Raw genomic sequence first — 17,451 nt, 5'->3', positions numbered from 1 at the left:
CAAGCCCTTGGTGTTAAGTATGGGATCTTTTAAAACACAAAGCTTTAGAACATTTGTACTGTAAGACTATTCAATTTGGTTTTCTGACATTTGGCAAATCCACAGGATGAAAATAGCTCAGTCCTATTAATTTCACAAGGCACAAGTTTAAATGACATCATTTGCTAAATATCAGATAACGTGCTTCCTACAGACCCTAAGTTGCTGCTTACTGCTCCCTTTGTGCCAGAGATCCCCTGCCACTCATCAACATTTTTCCAGTTTCTTCTCTCTAAAAGCTTCCAAAACATTAAACTGCCAATAAAAGAATTGTTAACAACTGAAAAGAATCTACATTATCATAAAGCAGATACCACGCCAATATCTTTTTCTTAATTTTCAGTGGATGGCAGGCTATTTTTTATTAACAAACCTTCAAGTGTTTCCAGAGCACAAAACAGCATACCACTGAAGCAGAAACCTTGCTCAAGCACACAAGTTTGAACACACAGTCCCAAGGCCTATTACTCCCAGTTGAGGTAGAAAAAAAAGCTGTAAACCTTGTCTGGACCTCACAATTATCAGTGAGATGGTGTCACTGCCCTCATACTGCAAATGCCTTTAAGAGCTTGAATAAACCTCTTATAAGGAACATCAGGAACTAAAGAAAGGATTATAAAAAAAAAAATCTTTGAAAGAAAATGTTCAGTTAAAGTAACACTTCTATACTCAAAACCCTATTTGGCAGCATTTCAAAAGGGCTCTTTTTTTTTTTAGTGTTTCCAACAGATACAAACAAAGAAAACTAACTCGGTAAGTTTCACTAGAAGGGGGGGGGGGCGGGGGGGAACGACACACCAAACCACAACACAATACTTGGTTCAAAAAAAACCATTTACCTCCTTCACCAATACAAAATCTACATAAAACAATCTCCTTGGAAATGCAGATTTAAACATATGTATCATCTCTTAAAAATGCTTAAAAGGAAGTGTGCAGTATCTTAATTTTGAAATATCTCATTAGTATTTCAAGAGGTTAACAGATACAACCCTTGGCACTGTATTTCAGCCACCCACAGTACAAACCCATGTGATGTAGTCAGCATAGAAGAGAGGGGAAAAAGCAGAAAAAAACCCCAAACTCCTGTAGCCTGAAAATCCTGTCTACTCCTCCCTCTCCCCTAACCCATCATAGAGATCTTGATAATGAAGTCCAGAAGAATTTCTCATTTTCTAGTTGCTACTCCTGTTGTTATTAACAATCAACAGTTCAAAAACCTATGTTGTCAAGAAGGAGGTTAAGTCTGAAAGTTTTCTACCTCTTTTGAACCCAGAATCTTACTTTAGCAAGGCTGGCAAGGCCAGCAGGTCAAGGGAGGTAATTCTCCCCCTCTCCTCTGCACTCATGAGACCCCACCTGGATACTGCGTTCAGCTCTGGGGCCCTCAACACAAGAGTTTAATGGTTTTAAACTGAAAGAGGGTAGATTTATATTAGATATTAGGAAGAAGTTCTTTTCTGTGAGGGTGGTGAGACACTGGCACAGGTTGCCCAGAGAAATTGCAGATGTCCCATCCACGGAAGTGTTCAAGGCCAGGTTGGACGGGGCTTGGAGCAACCTGGTCTAGCTGAAGGTGTCCCTTTCCATGGCAGGGGTGTGGAATTTGGTGATCTTTAAGGTCCCTTCCAACCCAAACCATTCTGATTCTATGATTTAAGCTAAAGTAGTATTTCAGAGAAAGTGCTTAAGATATCTCCTCAATAACAGCTCAGTACGTTGACTAAAATTTGATTTTCAGCAGCTTGATTATTCTAACAAAGTTTGCATATCACTACAGAAGTATTTTTTCTACTTCATAATGAAGTGTAGCACACTACTCACTATCAAACCAAAGGAGCAGTCACCTGGGAAGTCATTACTATACAGGCATATTGAACCAAGACCTCAAGACAAAGCACTTAATAAAAAATAGGACACTTGCGAATAACAAAAATGAATGCTTAACTTCATTTACAGATTTGCTCTCATGGACTGTACTGTTGACAAAGCTGAAATGAGCCCTACCAAGGGGAAAAGAGGGACCCGGGACTGGGGACCAAAACAGTCTTTTGTTACAAGGGGGTGTTTCTGAAGAGGAAGACAATAATTCAAGTGGTCTAAAACAGATCAAACCAAGTACCAGCATGAACTGACAACACAGTTACATTATTAGTTATCCTACTATTTTAATGAAAAAAAGATTGGTCCAGTAGAACCACCTACCAAGTGTTCAAAATCTGCTTTAAGAAATACAATTCCAAAGCAAAATTTAGAAGTAGCATTGCCAAGACAGTCCTAATCTTTCACTTAGTACAATGCTTCACTCTGACTTCTTATCTTTGCCAACACTTGTAAACATGTTTTTAACTTACCTGTCCAAAGGACAGCGTAAGACTTCCTTTATGCATACTACAACTTCAATAATTGAACTCAAGGTATGAATTCACCCAGGCCAGTTATGAGAATGTATAGTCTAGCCTAGGTCCTCATCAACTATTATTAAAAGCAACATATTAAAGAAAACGAAAGACTGTTCACCTTGTAATTTGCAAAAAGAAAAGCTTTTCTTTTTTGCTCTATAGCAAAACATCTCACAATAAAGTAATTTCTTTCATACCTTAGTCTTCAGTAAAACGCAAAACCAATAGTGTGTCAAAATCACAGAACCTCATTTCAGTTAAAATAAATTGTAAAAATCCCAGTGAACTCTGACACCAATAGTTGGCATTATGCAATTCACAGGGAGTGATGGACACAAATACTGAAGGGTGCTCTAGTAAACCAGTAAAACTAGTTACATACTTAGCATGCCACAGAGCAGTCCTGGCAGAAATTTCACAAATTAAAGTCACTTATCTAGCACTCTACTCACACACCTTAACCAAAAAAAAAAACCAAACAAAAAAAAAACAAACAAACAAACAAAAAAAAAAAAAAAAAAAAAAAAACCCGTTATGCCTTCATGGAAACATGATCCATGTAAAGCCTCAGCTTCTTTAACCTTCTTTGAAATCTTCATGTCCTGACAAAAGCTGTCAGAAAGATTATATTCTTCCTCATCCCACTGTTCAGTTTCTTCCACTCCAGCTGACACACAAGGCTGGGTGCTTTTTTGCCCTCCAAAAGTTCCACGTGCTTCACTCACCCAACCCATTTCATTTCCATCTTACATATTTTAAATCTTAGTCTTCTATCTTTCCTGTCCACACAAACCACACAAAGAGATGTAGCTTGGTTTTAAAGCCCACTTGTCCCATCTATTGCATCATCTTCCCACCATCCAGTCTGCTACAATTCCTCTCCTTGAATTTCACTAGACAGTCTTTAATCTAGGCTTTGGTTCCATACATTCTGTTAAATCATTCATGTTTAGATCTAGTACTACTCTCCTGTCACCCCAAAGTTTATAGTTTGTGTCTTATCCTCCTGAATCACACTTAAAAAATTGGCCTTCCCTAACTGCCTCCAAATTTATGGGTTTTCTCCCACATCGTTATCACCCTCAGATTTCTGGTTCTGCACCCTTTTGCTTTCCCTAATTATTAATCTTGTAATACAGAAACTCCCATTCAACCATAATCTTTGTATAACTAAAAAAACTAACTCCTGCTGCCTCCAGATTTGTCTTCCCCTAAAAATTACTTACAGCTAAGTCTTGCAACTACAGTGTCCAGTAAATTTCAACTTCATTAAAATAAGCAACATACACAACATACACTCTCCACACAACCTCCTTCTCAGTCTGTTACTCCATAATAGTCCAGCCAGCAGCCTGGCTGTCTCCCTTCACAAAAATCACAGAACAGAGGTTGGAAGGCACCTCTGGAGATCAGCAGCTCCAGCCCTCTGGTTCAAAGTGGGGTTCCCTAGAGTCGGTTGCTCAGGAACATCCAGTCAGCCTTTCCTGTCTCCAAGGATGGAGCCTCCACAACCTCTCTGGAAAGCCCGTTCCAATATTCAATCATGAAAGCCGCCTTTTGCTTAAAATGAGAGTCTTCCATTTGAATCTGTGCTCGTTGCCTCTCATCCTGCCACTGGGCACCACTGAGAGAGTGTTGCCCCACCTTCCTTACACCTCTCAACCCCCCAAAAAATCAGGTATTTACGCAAACTGATGGGATGCGCCCAGGCCTTCTCCAGGCTGAACAGCCCCAGCTGTCAGACCCTCCTTGTACATTGGATACTGCAGTCCCACCATCACCTCTGTAGCCCGAACCAGACTTGCTCCAGTGTATCTACGTCTCTCATACTAGGGAACCCAAAACTGTGCATTGCACTCCAGATATAGCCTTACTGGAGCTGCACAGGGGAGAAGGATCACCTCTCTCAACCTGCCAGCAATAATCAAATAATTATCCTGCAGTGCAGGATGCTGTTGGCCTTCTTCACCACCACAAGCACACTGCTGTTCACAGTCAAACTGGCATCCACCAGCACTCACAGGTCCTTTTCCGCCAAGCTGCTTTCTAGCCAGTCAGCCCCCAGCCTGTGCTGATGCATGGAGTTATTCCTGCCAGGTGCCAGAGCTGGCATTTTCCTTAGTTGAGCTTCACAAGGTTCCTGTCAGACCATTTCTCCAGCCTGCCCAGGTCCTTCAGAATGGCAGCAAACTTACCTCATATCAGTGGCATATCAGCCACTCCTCACAATTTTGTGTTGTCGGAAAACTTGCTTAAGTCCCATCCTCCAGGCCATTAATGAAGATGTCAAACACTACTGGCCTCAGCGGTTTCCATCTTTTATCACAAGCTGTCATTATCCTATCTATGCACTGTGCACAGAGCAGGCTGTTGAAATCTGGTCCTGCTTTGACTCAGCAAGGAATGATTGGAACTGAATCTAAACAGCTATTTGCAGCCTGAAGCACTCCAAGTCCCTTCACAATGCTGAAAAACTGGCTCTCATACCCTGTCATTTTCCTGTGATCCTCCCTAATAACTTGACTTCAAATCTTTGCATTGCTATCCTTCAGATTTACCTCTGCCACAATGCTGTCATTCACTTGCTGAGTAAAAGCAACTCATCAAGTTGTATGGATGCAACACTCTCAGTAAGTACCTTAAGGTTTCTGCCTAAAGTAGGATCAAACATCTAAGTTCTTTTTTGCTTGCTTTTAACCCTCTAAGAATTTTTGCAGAAAGAGATTGCCAATACAGATCATAAGCTTGCTCCACTCCTTGTTCCACATATACAAGATCTATAACATAGACAACAATCTATTGCTAAAGTTACCAACATCTTACACCAAGCTTGCCATCTGCTACGTAACTGGAAAAACAATTTACCCTGATGCAGACAACCTGCACAGAAAATTTCAATGTAAGTGGTTCAAGTTCAATAAGGATTCAGCTACTGAATGAAGACAAACCCAAGAACAGACACGTCATTTTGTATGGGCTAGACATCTTCCAGCCACTTCCTGGAGAAGCTCAGTACAATCACACTTCAGTTATCCGTTTGCTTTGATTATTAGCAAGAGCGAAGAGTATCTCTAATCTCAGAAAATAGTATTTGTTTTATCTCCATCAAAGTCTATCAGAATGTCAATTCACTTATGCCTGGTTACACTAGATAGTAACAGGCAAGTTATCTAAAGACCACCTTTTAAATTAGATCTAGACTACATCCCCTCTTGGCTCCTATTGTGACAAGACTGCCTACAAAGCACTTCCACAAACCAAAGCAAATGCAATCCTATGATGGCAAAGTGAATAACTACTACTGCTCTTAACAGCTACTTTAGCCAGTCTATTGCCAGACGTTGACAGTGGAAAATACAAGACAGACCAAAGGAAGAGACAGTCCCACCAACAAGCAAAAAGGTCAAAAGGAGATGAGAGAAGACAAGCAGAGAGGTCAGACAGCAGAGCAGGGTAAGCCTGGACACAAATAATGGACTGAGCAGCAAGGCAGGGACAAAGAAAATAGGCAGACAAGACAATCAAATAGGCCCAAGAGAAACAGAACTGTTATTTTCTTAATAATGAAAGGTCACAATTATTATACAGTAATAGATTATTAACCAAAAGATCATAATTACTTCACATGCATCGGCTATAGGGAGGTTTGTTTAAGTTTGGAAGTAAGTTCAGAAAGCTCTTCACTACTGAAAAAGTACTTCAGAAAACTTGAGTTCTATGCATCTGCGCAAACTGAATTTCCTCCTTGTGTGCATATACATTACACTAAGGCTATTAATTACTTTAGTCACATTCAGGTGTTTTATTACATTTATGTATTTCTGAAAGTCTTGGGTTTCAGTCAGATGACAAGGCACAACGGGCCCAGTTACATCCAAATGCCACACAAATGCAGAATTCATTATTTCTTCATTGACCACTGTAACTTATAGTCAATTAAATTACTTTAAAAAGCTAAAACCAGCAATATATTTATCAATTAAATGACATGCACTACTCTTCCCACTTAGACCTGGGAACCAAGGCAATGAACAACTCACTGTGGAGGCCTTAAAGTGATTTACATTAAGCACTGTAATTAAAATTCCCACTGACAACCATTATGAGAATAAGGAAGAGTCAAAACCAGAACGCGACTCCATGAGTTCAGTTTTGTGGACGAGGCAAATAAAGCAACAACATATAAACAGCTTAAGAGATTTACCAAACACTTCTAGGAACTCTGTGCCAGAGGCAATGCTGAGTGCAAGTCACGAAAGACTGAATTTGTCTTAACTTAAAAGCCTTTCTATAACATCTCCTCAACCCCAGAATAAAACTTTACAAAACACACTTCTACTTGGTGTTCAAGTTGAAATAATCAACAACAAAATGTGAGAAAGTTATTCAGAGAAAAAGTATAAAACCTTTCATTCATTTTTAGACTCAAGTCTGAAGAGGTAGTAGGGAAACCAAGATCAGATTATGCTTAAATATGACATTATCTAGGTTTTGAAGGCTTCGCTTGCCACCTGTATTTTAGAAAGAGGCACACCATGTTCAGAAAGCTCCCATCATTACTGAACTAGAACCATCTATTTTGAAATACAGTTAAAACAGCAAATCCACTGTCACAAATCTTGCTAGCCAGGGGTTCAGAATTACAAGGTGTGTTAAGAGTGCCATAAACCCCAAGAAAACAGCTTTACGTGGTGTTGTTTTGGTTTTGGGGGGTTTTTTTGTTTGGAGAAGTTTTTTTTGTTTGATTTGGTTTTCAGTTTGGCTTTTTTGGGGAGGGTGGGGGAGTGTACTTTTTCTACTGATTTCACAAGACTTCTGTTCCACTTTTTGCATGTCATTAGAATGGAAGTTACTAAGAATCTTCAGGTAACTATTTTAACAGACTGCTAAAATAGTAAAATTTACTCGTCAGTTTCCTGAACAACACTTTCGCCAATACTAAAAATCTTTTTTCCTTATTAGCATATCATACACATGGTCTTCCATTTCAGATATACATTTGGGTTTAGTTCTGAAAGTTCATTTCGTTTGTCCATACAACTTGGTAACTCAGATGCTTTCAGAGTCCATATTATCAGATAGTCTCAAACACAGATCCCTTCCCACCATACCAGCTGGTGGTTCAACTCCAACTGAAGAGCCTATATGCAAGCAAGGAAGGGTCTTAGTTAAGGTCCCATGTTGGGTATAAAGGATAGCAAACTCTAAACAGGTCAAATATCACAGCCTATTATGTAGGGTAATATACGCAAACAGCACTTTATCCAATTAGCAGCTATAAAAACCTGCTATTTGGCCCATGTTTATTGCATTTGCTTCACTGACTCAGTATTACTGAGAGAGCACCAAACCAAGACCCATTTCATAATCATATACATTAGACAATTTTTAAAGGCTGACCTTTTGACTTAACAGTGTGGCTATTTGCTTTTCATTACTTCAGGCCACCTGCTTCTTTTAAACGAGTATGAAATCAACCCATCCTACTATACTTATTTATAAATCAAAACCATTCAAAGTGAGAAAGGGCAGCAGAGGAAAGAGGTGGCAAAAAAACCCGTGTTTTGCAAATGCAGTATGGAAGAACAGACATTCTTCCTCAACTGAAACCTTGTACAGTACTTTAGGTACCCAAAATCTACACCTTTTAAAGCAATTACAGCACAAACCAACATTGCTGAAATGCTGTCCTTAAGCTTGACACCTGCTGGCAGCACTTGAAGCCAAAAAAGCTTACTTTCTTGAGTAATGTCATCTATCGACTTCACACATGTTCTAAGTATTTTGCTAAATCAAACATCTAAAGTACTAGTAGGAAACCACAGAAGGATGACTGCCTAGGCCACAACAGCTTTGCTGACATGTTTTATCATTACTTAAGTACTCCAGTGGCACAGATCAGCCCTTCCAACTCACCAGTTCAGCACTGCTAAACACAGTGCAGATTGAGAACAAACAGCCCCTATCACAATGACTTTAAAAATGTTAAACCAACAATACTGTCCATAAAGAGAAAATGGGAGGGCTAACTAATTTCATGTTTCTTCTCTACTTCCTGTAACAGGAACAGTGTAAGTAGTTTTCAGTGCATGAGAAGGAGCACATAATTCTGCTCTAATACATCCTCTTGCTGACATAAAACAAGTTTCTCTGTAAGTGAAGACCCCTTTATACCTCAGCAGTCTAGGAAAAGGGTGCAGCACACTATGCCCACTATCCAGGACAGAATAGTCTCTATGGGATAAGGGGCAGTAACAGTGACAACCAGGGTTTTCAGGCCATGGCATTAATAATCACCATCTATCTGGGCTCCCTTCTCTGTGAATGCACTCCAGGAGTCAGAGCAAACACAGTTGATTACCTCCTGCTAATTCCCTTCACTGGGGTATCTTGCTTGAAAGACCAGGCCATTCCATCAGACAACTGCACAGCCCTCCTCCCTTGCACAGGGCAGTTTTTACCAGTGGCGTAGGCTTCAAACTCACCAGATGCTCTCTAGCCATCAGCTATATCCCACAGCTCCACCACTGCCACTGCCAGACACCTCCCTAGGATGGCTGCTGTAGGTGTCCAGCGTTTCTTCAATTTCACTACAAGGAAAGGGCAGGTGTGTGGTCACACTATGGGGACCAGCTATCCTGTTTCCACAGATCATAGAATGGTTTGGGTTGGAAGGGACCTTAAAGATCATCCAGTTCCAACCCCTCTGCCATGGACAGGGACACCTCTCACTAGACCAGGTTGCTCCAAGCCCCATCCAACCTGGTCTTGAACACTGCCAGGGATGGGACATCCACATCTTCTCTGGGCAACCTGTGCCAGGGCCTCACCGCCCTCATAGTGAAGAATTTCTTCCTAATATCTAAGTCTACTCTTTTTCAGCTTAAAGCCATTCCCCTTTGCCCTGTCACTACACGTCCCTCTAAAAAGTCCCCCTCCAGACTGCCTGTATCTGCCAAAACACTGTAACTGGGCAGCTCCTCCACAACAGCCTGCCAACTCAGCACAGCTTGAAATTTGGTCACTTCAGTACTAGTATCAGCTGCTCACCTCCAACCAAGGGTCACCTTTCCACACTGAACACTAAATACCCCTGTTACCACCAGCTCATTAGTCTGACAATGAAAGGCAGCTCCTGACTCTGGACCTGCTGAGATGGTAACTCAAGATGCACACTTCTCTCCAGGCGCCTCACAGGTTGGGACAAGATCACTCCAATTCTTACCCATCCCCTCCACAGCTGGCAAGTCCACCTATGAATACATTGTTGCATTAACTCCCCATATACAGTACATACACTTGTAACACAAGTTCCCAGTAAAAAAAACCACAACTCCTTCCACGTTTCACACCACAGCAAATATTCTGGTCCCAGGCCACACCAGCTCCAGCTAACTGCTGCCTGCATTCCCCACCAACTACTGCCAAAGGCAAAACAGTCTCAAGTCAGGGAATTCTACTTAAATTATTGCCAATTAACAATCAGTTAATTATGGATTTGGTTATTAAGAAAAAAGACAACAGGCACAGCATCAGTCAGGTACCTTTCCCCCTCACCTTTCTATCTGAACTGTTCGTATTTGCACTGCTCCTTACATTCAGTCCCTCCCAAGTTCTTCAACAGGAGGCAGATTAGTTCGTTATGGTTATTCTGGCACACCTTGCTTCTTACTCATTTTCCCCCTCTGCTGGTTGCTTCTTAACTGTAACTAGTAGGTGTACGTGCTCTGGAGTGACTTACCTGCAGGTTGCAATCCCTTTGCCAGGGTCTCTGCGCCAGTTTGCATCTGCCACAGGCTGCAGTCTCCTCAGGGTTGGATCACCACAGGCTGAAGTCCCTCAGGATGTCTCCACCCCAGCATGGGTTGCCCACAGGTACAGTCCCTTCAGGGGTATCTACACGTGCTCCACCATGGCTTACCTGCAGCCCACAGTCAATTCAGGAGTGTCACAGATCTTGTGTGCAGCTTCCACAGGAGGCAGCCCCTTTGAGGGTGTAGCTTCTGAGACATGGACCGCCCAGCAATATTTGCTTCCTCTGGTTATCTTCTGTTCTCTCCTCTCCTATCTTAGTGTACCTCATTCTTTTTCCTCCTGTTTATCTTCTCACATGTCTTCCCCCATATCTCCACTTGCATCTCCTGCCCCTCACAGCTGTCACTCTTTCTTAAAGATTTATGAGCAGCAGCACCACACATGCTCATCTGATAGGTTGAGGTTTTAGCATGCAACGGGCTGTTTTCATTAGCTTCAAAGCAGCCCAGAATCACCTGTGCCCATGGTCTCTTTCCCCACCAGGCACCCTTGCAGCTCCCCAGTACTGAATCCTGCCATTTGTGCTCAAGACAACCCCATTGTCAAGAATTAAGTTAATTATTGAAGTAAATATAAGATCTAAAGGCAACAGAACTACAGTACAGAAAAGTGATTAGAGTTTGTAAGTGATTTCACATTAAAAAGAAAAAAACCAACAACAACAACAACAACAAAAAACAAAAAAAAAAAAACCAAACAGAACAAGGCATCTACAACCAAGGGCAGCAGAAGCAAATCTCTAGCATCCATGAATTCAAAAGGAGCTCTGCCTTCAACAAGGACTGGGGTTTAACACAGATACCTATCAAATGTATGTGGAACACCAAGAAAGGAGAACAGATAAGCACAAGCAAAGCAAACAGAAATTCAGATATTTTCTAATCCTTGTGGTGACGCAACAGTGGTCTTTTATTTAAGGGAGTGAACGGTCTTTTACAGCGAGAGGCGCATTCTTAATCCTTTCCTCACATACCCCCAGACAATTCCTCCGCCACGCTCAAGAAGGAATCTGCTTTGTTTGTCAGCCACCAAACCGCAAACTCTTGAAGCATTTTTCCTTGGAGTTATCCAAGAAGGGACTGGACACACTGTATATACTTTTTACTAGCAGTACTATTATTTCTTAGAAAGAAAAGTGTACTTCGCTAAAATTCCGTCTGATCAGCAGAGAGTACTGTGCTACTTCTGTTGTTCTGCTATCGCTCCGCTGCACAGTCAAAAAGCACACATTTTATTACTACTGTGCATGTTACTCTCCCACATCGGCAGGAGAGCCTCACTTTACAGGTGTACCAGCAAATGGCAAGCCCCCTGCCTTCCCTAGCAGCGCTAAAGGCAAAGGAACAAAGATCGCAGTGCAAAAGTGGGCGGCAGAAGCGTATAAAGAACGGGTTTTACCCAAAGACCGATAGCAAGGTCCCAGCCGTGCCCTCACCATAGCCGCCCCGGCCCCGGGGCGCGCCGGCCCGCTGGTGTGCCCCTCCAGCCCCACGCCGGGGCAGAGCGGCGGCAGGCTCCCGAGCCTGGCACCCGCGGAGGAGCGCGGGGAAGACGCGCTGCCGGCCCGCGGGGCACGCGGTGCGGCGGCGGCGGGGGGGGGGGACGGGGCCCGCTGCCTTGGTCCTCGGCGACGGGGCCACACTCGGTGCGATGGCGGGCGGGGGGGTGGGGTGGAGAGGGGTGAGGGAACAACGCCGGCGCCATGCCCCCCTTCCCCGGCCGCGGCCCGCGCTTACGTGTAGATAATAGACATGAAGTGCATGAGCCAGAGCACGACGAAGAGGATGAGCCCGAATATGGCGAGTCCCTCCAGGGCCAGGGCCAGCACCGCCATCCCCGGGGCGCGGCGGCCCGAGCGGCAGCCGGCAGCGGAGCGGGAGCGAGGTGAGGAAGGGTCGCTCGGCGGCCTGTGGGCGCGCGGTCCAGCGGTGCTGGCCGGGGTGTCGGTGCTCGGGGCGGTGGTGGTGGTGGTGGTGCCGCCGCCTGCCGCTGCTCCAGCCCGGCAGCCCCCGCGCCGCCCGCCGCTCTCACACCAACTAGCCGCGGGCCGGCCTGCCGCCCGCCCCCGCCTCTCTGTCAGGCGCAGGCCCCACCCGCTCGCGGCTACCCCGGGTAGGCGGGGCGGGGCGGGGCGGCGGGTCACGGGGCTGCGGCGGGGCGGGCCGTTACACCCGTTACCGCGCCGCTCCCGCGCGGGGTGGGGCCCGGCTCACCCCGCCCCGCCCCGCCGCCGGCTGCGTGACCTTGCGGGCGTCCCCGGCGGGACGGCGGCACCGGGCGGGCGGCGGCGGCGGCGGGAGGTCGCGGCAACGGCGGCCGCGTCGGGGGTAGGTGCGGCGGCGGCTGCCGCCGCCGAGAAATGCTGTGGGAGCGGCGGGGCACTCTCTCCTTGTGCTGAAACTTTGCTCGTGCCGTTCGGAAGCGCTCCCTGCCCTGCAAAGGCCTGGTCGCCGCAGTCGAGGACCGCAGCCATTTCTCCGCGGAAGGGAGGCTCTGGGCAGCCGAGCTAACTTGGCACAGATGGGCTGATAGGGCGGCGTAGCCTTTGTTATTCGTTGGTTTTGAGTCGGAAAGTTTTCTCTGTGACTGTGAATGCTGCAGGGCAGGATTGCTATTTCCAGCATAGGTGTGCACGTGTAAGTCGATGATGGTGCCGATCCCCCTGAGTCAGAGCTGCTGTCAGAGGGCTGGGGTGATGCCAGCCGTCACACCACAGCTGCCATCAGCGAGCCTGGGCAGCGGCAACGCAGCCCGGCGGCTACCAGCCTTTGCTAGGTTTGGGTTAGTTCCCGGTTAATGGAAGAGTGTTGCTAATCGTTGCTAATCGTCTAAGCCATCTAGTCTTGCCTTTCTTTTGTTACAGTATTTATAGCAATTCCTGCTAACGTGACGTTGCCCCCTGCGTTGACGGGATTCGTGTGAAGAAACTTTCCAGCACTTCTGCTCAGTTCACACTAGTGTGTTGGATCCGGGGTCAGAAATGTCAATTTATCTCTTCTGTCGATGGTGTAATAGGCAAACATGCGTTGCATTAACCTTTTTAAATTTAACTTTTATTAATCTGGAGTATGCTGCAGGAAGAGTGCCTGAGCCTGGAAACTGAGCTTGCCAGATGCAGGTTAGTTCTAGTGTGGAAGAAGCATAGCCATACATAAGAGGTCATGGTTACCTGTACGCGAGAAGGTATGCATTTTCCTTAGGACTCTGGGCCAGTAGCACAAGGTGAACATTGCAGTGTATGCACACTCTCCAACACTTTTTTTTTTTTTGACTTCCACAGCTATCATTAATGTTACTATTAACCCAGGTGAAGGAGTGTTCATAAGTTCTGCTTAAGAACCCAGTCATGGTTTTATGAAGTCACCATAATGCTTTGAAACTGTAGAAGAATTTGGTTTCAAGGTAGCTCCAGTTGTGTATGCGAAGTTAGGATGTAGAGATTTAAAGGCAGCTTACTGTCAGAAAAGCTAGGATCTCACATGATGAGATAGGAAATTGACTCAAAAATATAATTTAAAGCACAATTTAAAATTGAAAGCAAAAAGCTACTCATACCTCTGGTAAGAAAAGGTGAGGTATCAGTTCATCCTAGAGGAAACACTGCTCGTGTAGTCTTCGTTCCTGCTTAACATTAGTTCCCACATAAATAATGGTGGCAGCAACATACCTTTACACTGGCTTCTGTGTTTTCTTAATAAAACTTCATTAAAACTAAGTTTTCTAGTAAAACAAATGACCTTAATTTTCAAACTCCCGTATCACAGATTGTGTCCATATCTCATTTGTAACTGAAAGCGGCAGTCAGTTTTTAATTTTTTGTTTGTTCCTGTAGTTACAGTCCTAACAATAGCATTTGTATTGACTTAAGGTCACTCAGGGAACTTTATATACATTTTTTAGCCATTATTTGGGTTGTCATGCTCAATTTTGGCACAGTCACAAGGCTAGTCTAGCCAGAGAATTACTAACTGATATTATGAATCATTAGGCTATAGCTGATTTAACCCTTATCTTACTGGATTGCATCTCTCCTCCAAGGCAGAAACAGCCTATGCAAAACATCATCTTGCGTTAAAATATGACAGCACAGTGAATTTAGGAAGACTGGGGCCTGTCCTCAGTAGTCAGTTGAGCAAATAATCACAGTTTGTTAAACTTTTTCTGATTTTGAAGAAGTAAAGCTTATTCTTTGTCCTAAAAGGTGTTTGCCTGGGAGATTACGTTGACATGCTGCTTATTTTGCAATAGCTAGGGTCAATGGCTCCACGCAAACAAACTTTGCTGAGGCTTCTTCATAAATAAAATGAATAAAGGTTATTTAACCTGCTGCTGTACTTCAGCAAACCGTAGTGCTGAATGAGCAGTCCTCAAACAATATTACACGGGAAAATGCCACGGTAGTGTAAATAACTTTGGTTTAGCAAAGGACCTATCTTCCTGCCGTCCTCTCTGGGACAGCATTCTGCCCTCCTGGCTTTGTTGCATGGGGAGAAAGAACTTCTCTTTCATGAGGGGTTTAAGGTAAAAATCTGCAACACCCAACACCAAAGAGAGTGCCTGGTTTAGAACAGGAAGCTCCTGTATACTTCCAAGAGATTCTTTTGGAGCATGGTGAAGGGAATTCAGGTAGGGTAAGGCCTTCTATCTGAGCAACTTCTCTAGTCAAACCCTGCCACGTGGATTATTTAAGCAGGTATATTAAGCTGAGTGGGGGAGCAAAGAATAAAGGTTTCCTGAAACAAGGGGCCATCTGGAGCTGTGACAGTTCAGTGGTAGAGGACATGCTCCTGGTCTTCTCTCTGTTAGTGTGGAGTGCAGTGATTGGTAGAGAGCAGTGTTCTTCAGATAGTGGAAATCTCAAAGATGCCTAGTCATGCCTCAGAGGCATGATACGCTCTGCTGCTTTAATCAAATCCTTTGGACTTACGCTAATGTGTACTGCATTTAAACTAAAACCAAACAAACAACCCTCCCATGTGCTATAGAGCTACTGTTCTTGGTTCATTCATCAATTTTCCAAAATGATGAATTTAATTAGCAGTGTTTTGAGTGTAGCTTTGTTGCAGACCGAAAAAGATTCATTCAATAGAAATCTGCTTCCTAAGAGTCCTACATGGCCTAGTTATGAGTTTTGTTATTCTGGCAGCAAAAAGTAGTGCAATATGAACACCCTAATGTAATTTTGAATGGATAAAAGGGATACGTATATTTAGATCATTAGCAAAAGAATGTTAGTGAATTAACCTGTAGTGATAGTAGTGTTGGTTCTGAGAAGACCGTGGAAACCAAAACCACAAAAGTTTCTCTTGCTAGTATATCTGTAGCAACTTTTAACCCTTACACAGACTTTTCAGTTTCCTCCTAAACCATCAGAGTTTCTGTGGAAAATGATTGTTTACATAAGCTTTGGAAAGAGAAAACTGTGATTTAGTTCTCCATCTTCAGATAGTAAAACAATTTGTTGCCAGTTAAAAATGTATTTAAAATCCACTGAAATGCTATTTCCCATCTTGTGCATGCCTTTGTGCAGTAGTATTTTCAAGCATACACCCCCCAGTTCATGTTACTACTACTTTTTCTGGTCAGAATATCACTGAGGTTCTGGATAAATAGAAGGCAAGAACAAACCAGCTTTCTCTTGCTTATGTGCATTTTCTTTATGAAAATATGGGAATAAGGGGACAGACAGTGTAAGTTTTCTCTGTTCATAATGATTAGATCCATTCCTGCATCTGCACTCTGAAACTGCTTGGTAAAATATCTTATTATAAAGGGAATATGCATTGGCCACAGAAGTGGCCTCACTGGTAGGAACTGCGTGTCATTGAAACCTTTGAAACAAAGTTTTATTTTTAATAATTTCAGCTCTGAAAAGTCTGCCTCCAAGGCCAAGGAGGATGTTGGGTATGTATAAGTAAGCTTTTGTTAAAATACCTTTTTTGTTCCTTTTCTTTGAATTAAAACAAAGAAATGTATATATTACTGCTCAGCATGTTTGTTGTTATACAAATGTCTTGCAGCTTCCTCTTGTTTAAATCTCCTCTGTTTATGAAAAGGTCATTAGTTGGATTTGATACAGAAATGTACACCATTGCTCTCTGTTAGTCTCCCTGCTTAAGTGAGTTCAGAATTTTATTCAAGTTTTAGAACTTGTAAATACTGAGGAAAAGTCTGTCTAGTAGTAGGAAGAGAGAGAGACCCAACTTACCGGACAACTCTGCCTGTGTCCTTGTTATTTGGCAGTTACGAGCTATCTAATCAGCATACGTAAAGTGGCCCCTGAGGTTTAACAAATGCAGTCCTGTGCTAACCATAGCACAGGCTGCCTCTTGTCTGCTTGAGTGTCTCAACAAACCAAACACCAGAAATATTAGGTACCAGAGCTTTTACAAATGCCCAAGAATGGAAAAAGTTAAACCTGCAGCTGACAGTGAAACCTCAAAGTACACATCTGTGAGGAACGAGGCTTCACTACTTTTGATCTTCAGAAATCTTTTTGTAAGAGAATGTGAAAGCACATTAAAAAGAAATCTAAACAATATTGTAACGATCCTTGCAAATGTTTCAGTTACATGGTATTTTTCTTGAGAAACTGATCCAGGTCTACACTAACCTGTAAACCTCCCTTGCTGCTGAAAGCAGTTATGCATATGCAGTCAGCATTACATGAGGGTCTACTTGGAGAAGAATTAAATTTAGAAAACCAAGTAAATAATTTCACAGAGTCACGGAATAGAGTTTGGAAGAGACTTTTGGAGATCACCTGTTACAAGCTACTGCGCAAGCAGGTTTAACTAGAGCAGTTTGCCCTTTGGAATCTGTCTCCATCTTCACTGCTCCCCCAGCCATGTATTTGTGCACATAGGTAGCATTCCCCTGAGCCTTCTCCTCTCCAGGCTGAACAATCCCAGCCGCCTCAGCCTCTCCTCATGTGTCAGATGCTCCATTCCTTCCATCATCTTTGTGGACCTTAGCTGGACTCACTCCACTATGTCCATGCCTCTCCTGTAATGGTAACGCACATACCAATGCAAACCAGGATGCTGTTGGCCGCCTTTGTAAAAAGGACACATTCCTGCTTATTGGTCAGCTTTGTGTTCACCAGCACCCTGCATCCTCCTCTGCAAAGCTGCTTTCTGAATGGTTGGCCCTCAGTGTGTACTGGTGCCTGGGATTGTTCCTCCCATATATAGGC

At 43.6% G+C, this 17,451-nt stretch overlaps 1 protein-coding gene across 1 annotated transcript in view; it reads right to left on the bottom strand.

The window, feature by feature from the left end:
* Nucleotides 1-12,391, bottom strand: part of UGCG (UDP-glucose ceramide glucosyltransferase) — a 30,340-nt gene extending 17,949 nt beyond the window's left edge. The window contains exon 1 of the mRNA XM_030469985.1: nt 11,993-12,391. Within this exon, the coding sequence (XP_030325845.1) occupies nt 11,993-12,090 (98 nt within the window). The 5' untranslated portion in view covers nt 12,091-12,391. The remainder of the gene's footprint in view (nt 1-11,992) is intronic.
* Between the last annotated feature and the right edge of the window lie 5,060 nt (nt 12,392-17,451).

This window comes from Strigops habroptila, chromosome Z (genome assembly GCF_004027225.2).
Source record: "Strigops habroptila isolate Jane chromosome Z, bStrHab1.2.pri, whole genome shotgun sequence".
Taxonomy (NCBI): Eukaryota; Metazoa; Chordata; class Aves; order Psittaciformes; family Psittacidae; genus Strigops; species Strigops habroptila.
This window is presented reverse-complemented; position numbering and strand designations above follow the sequence as displayed.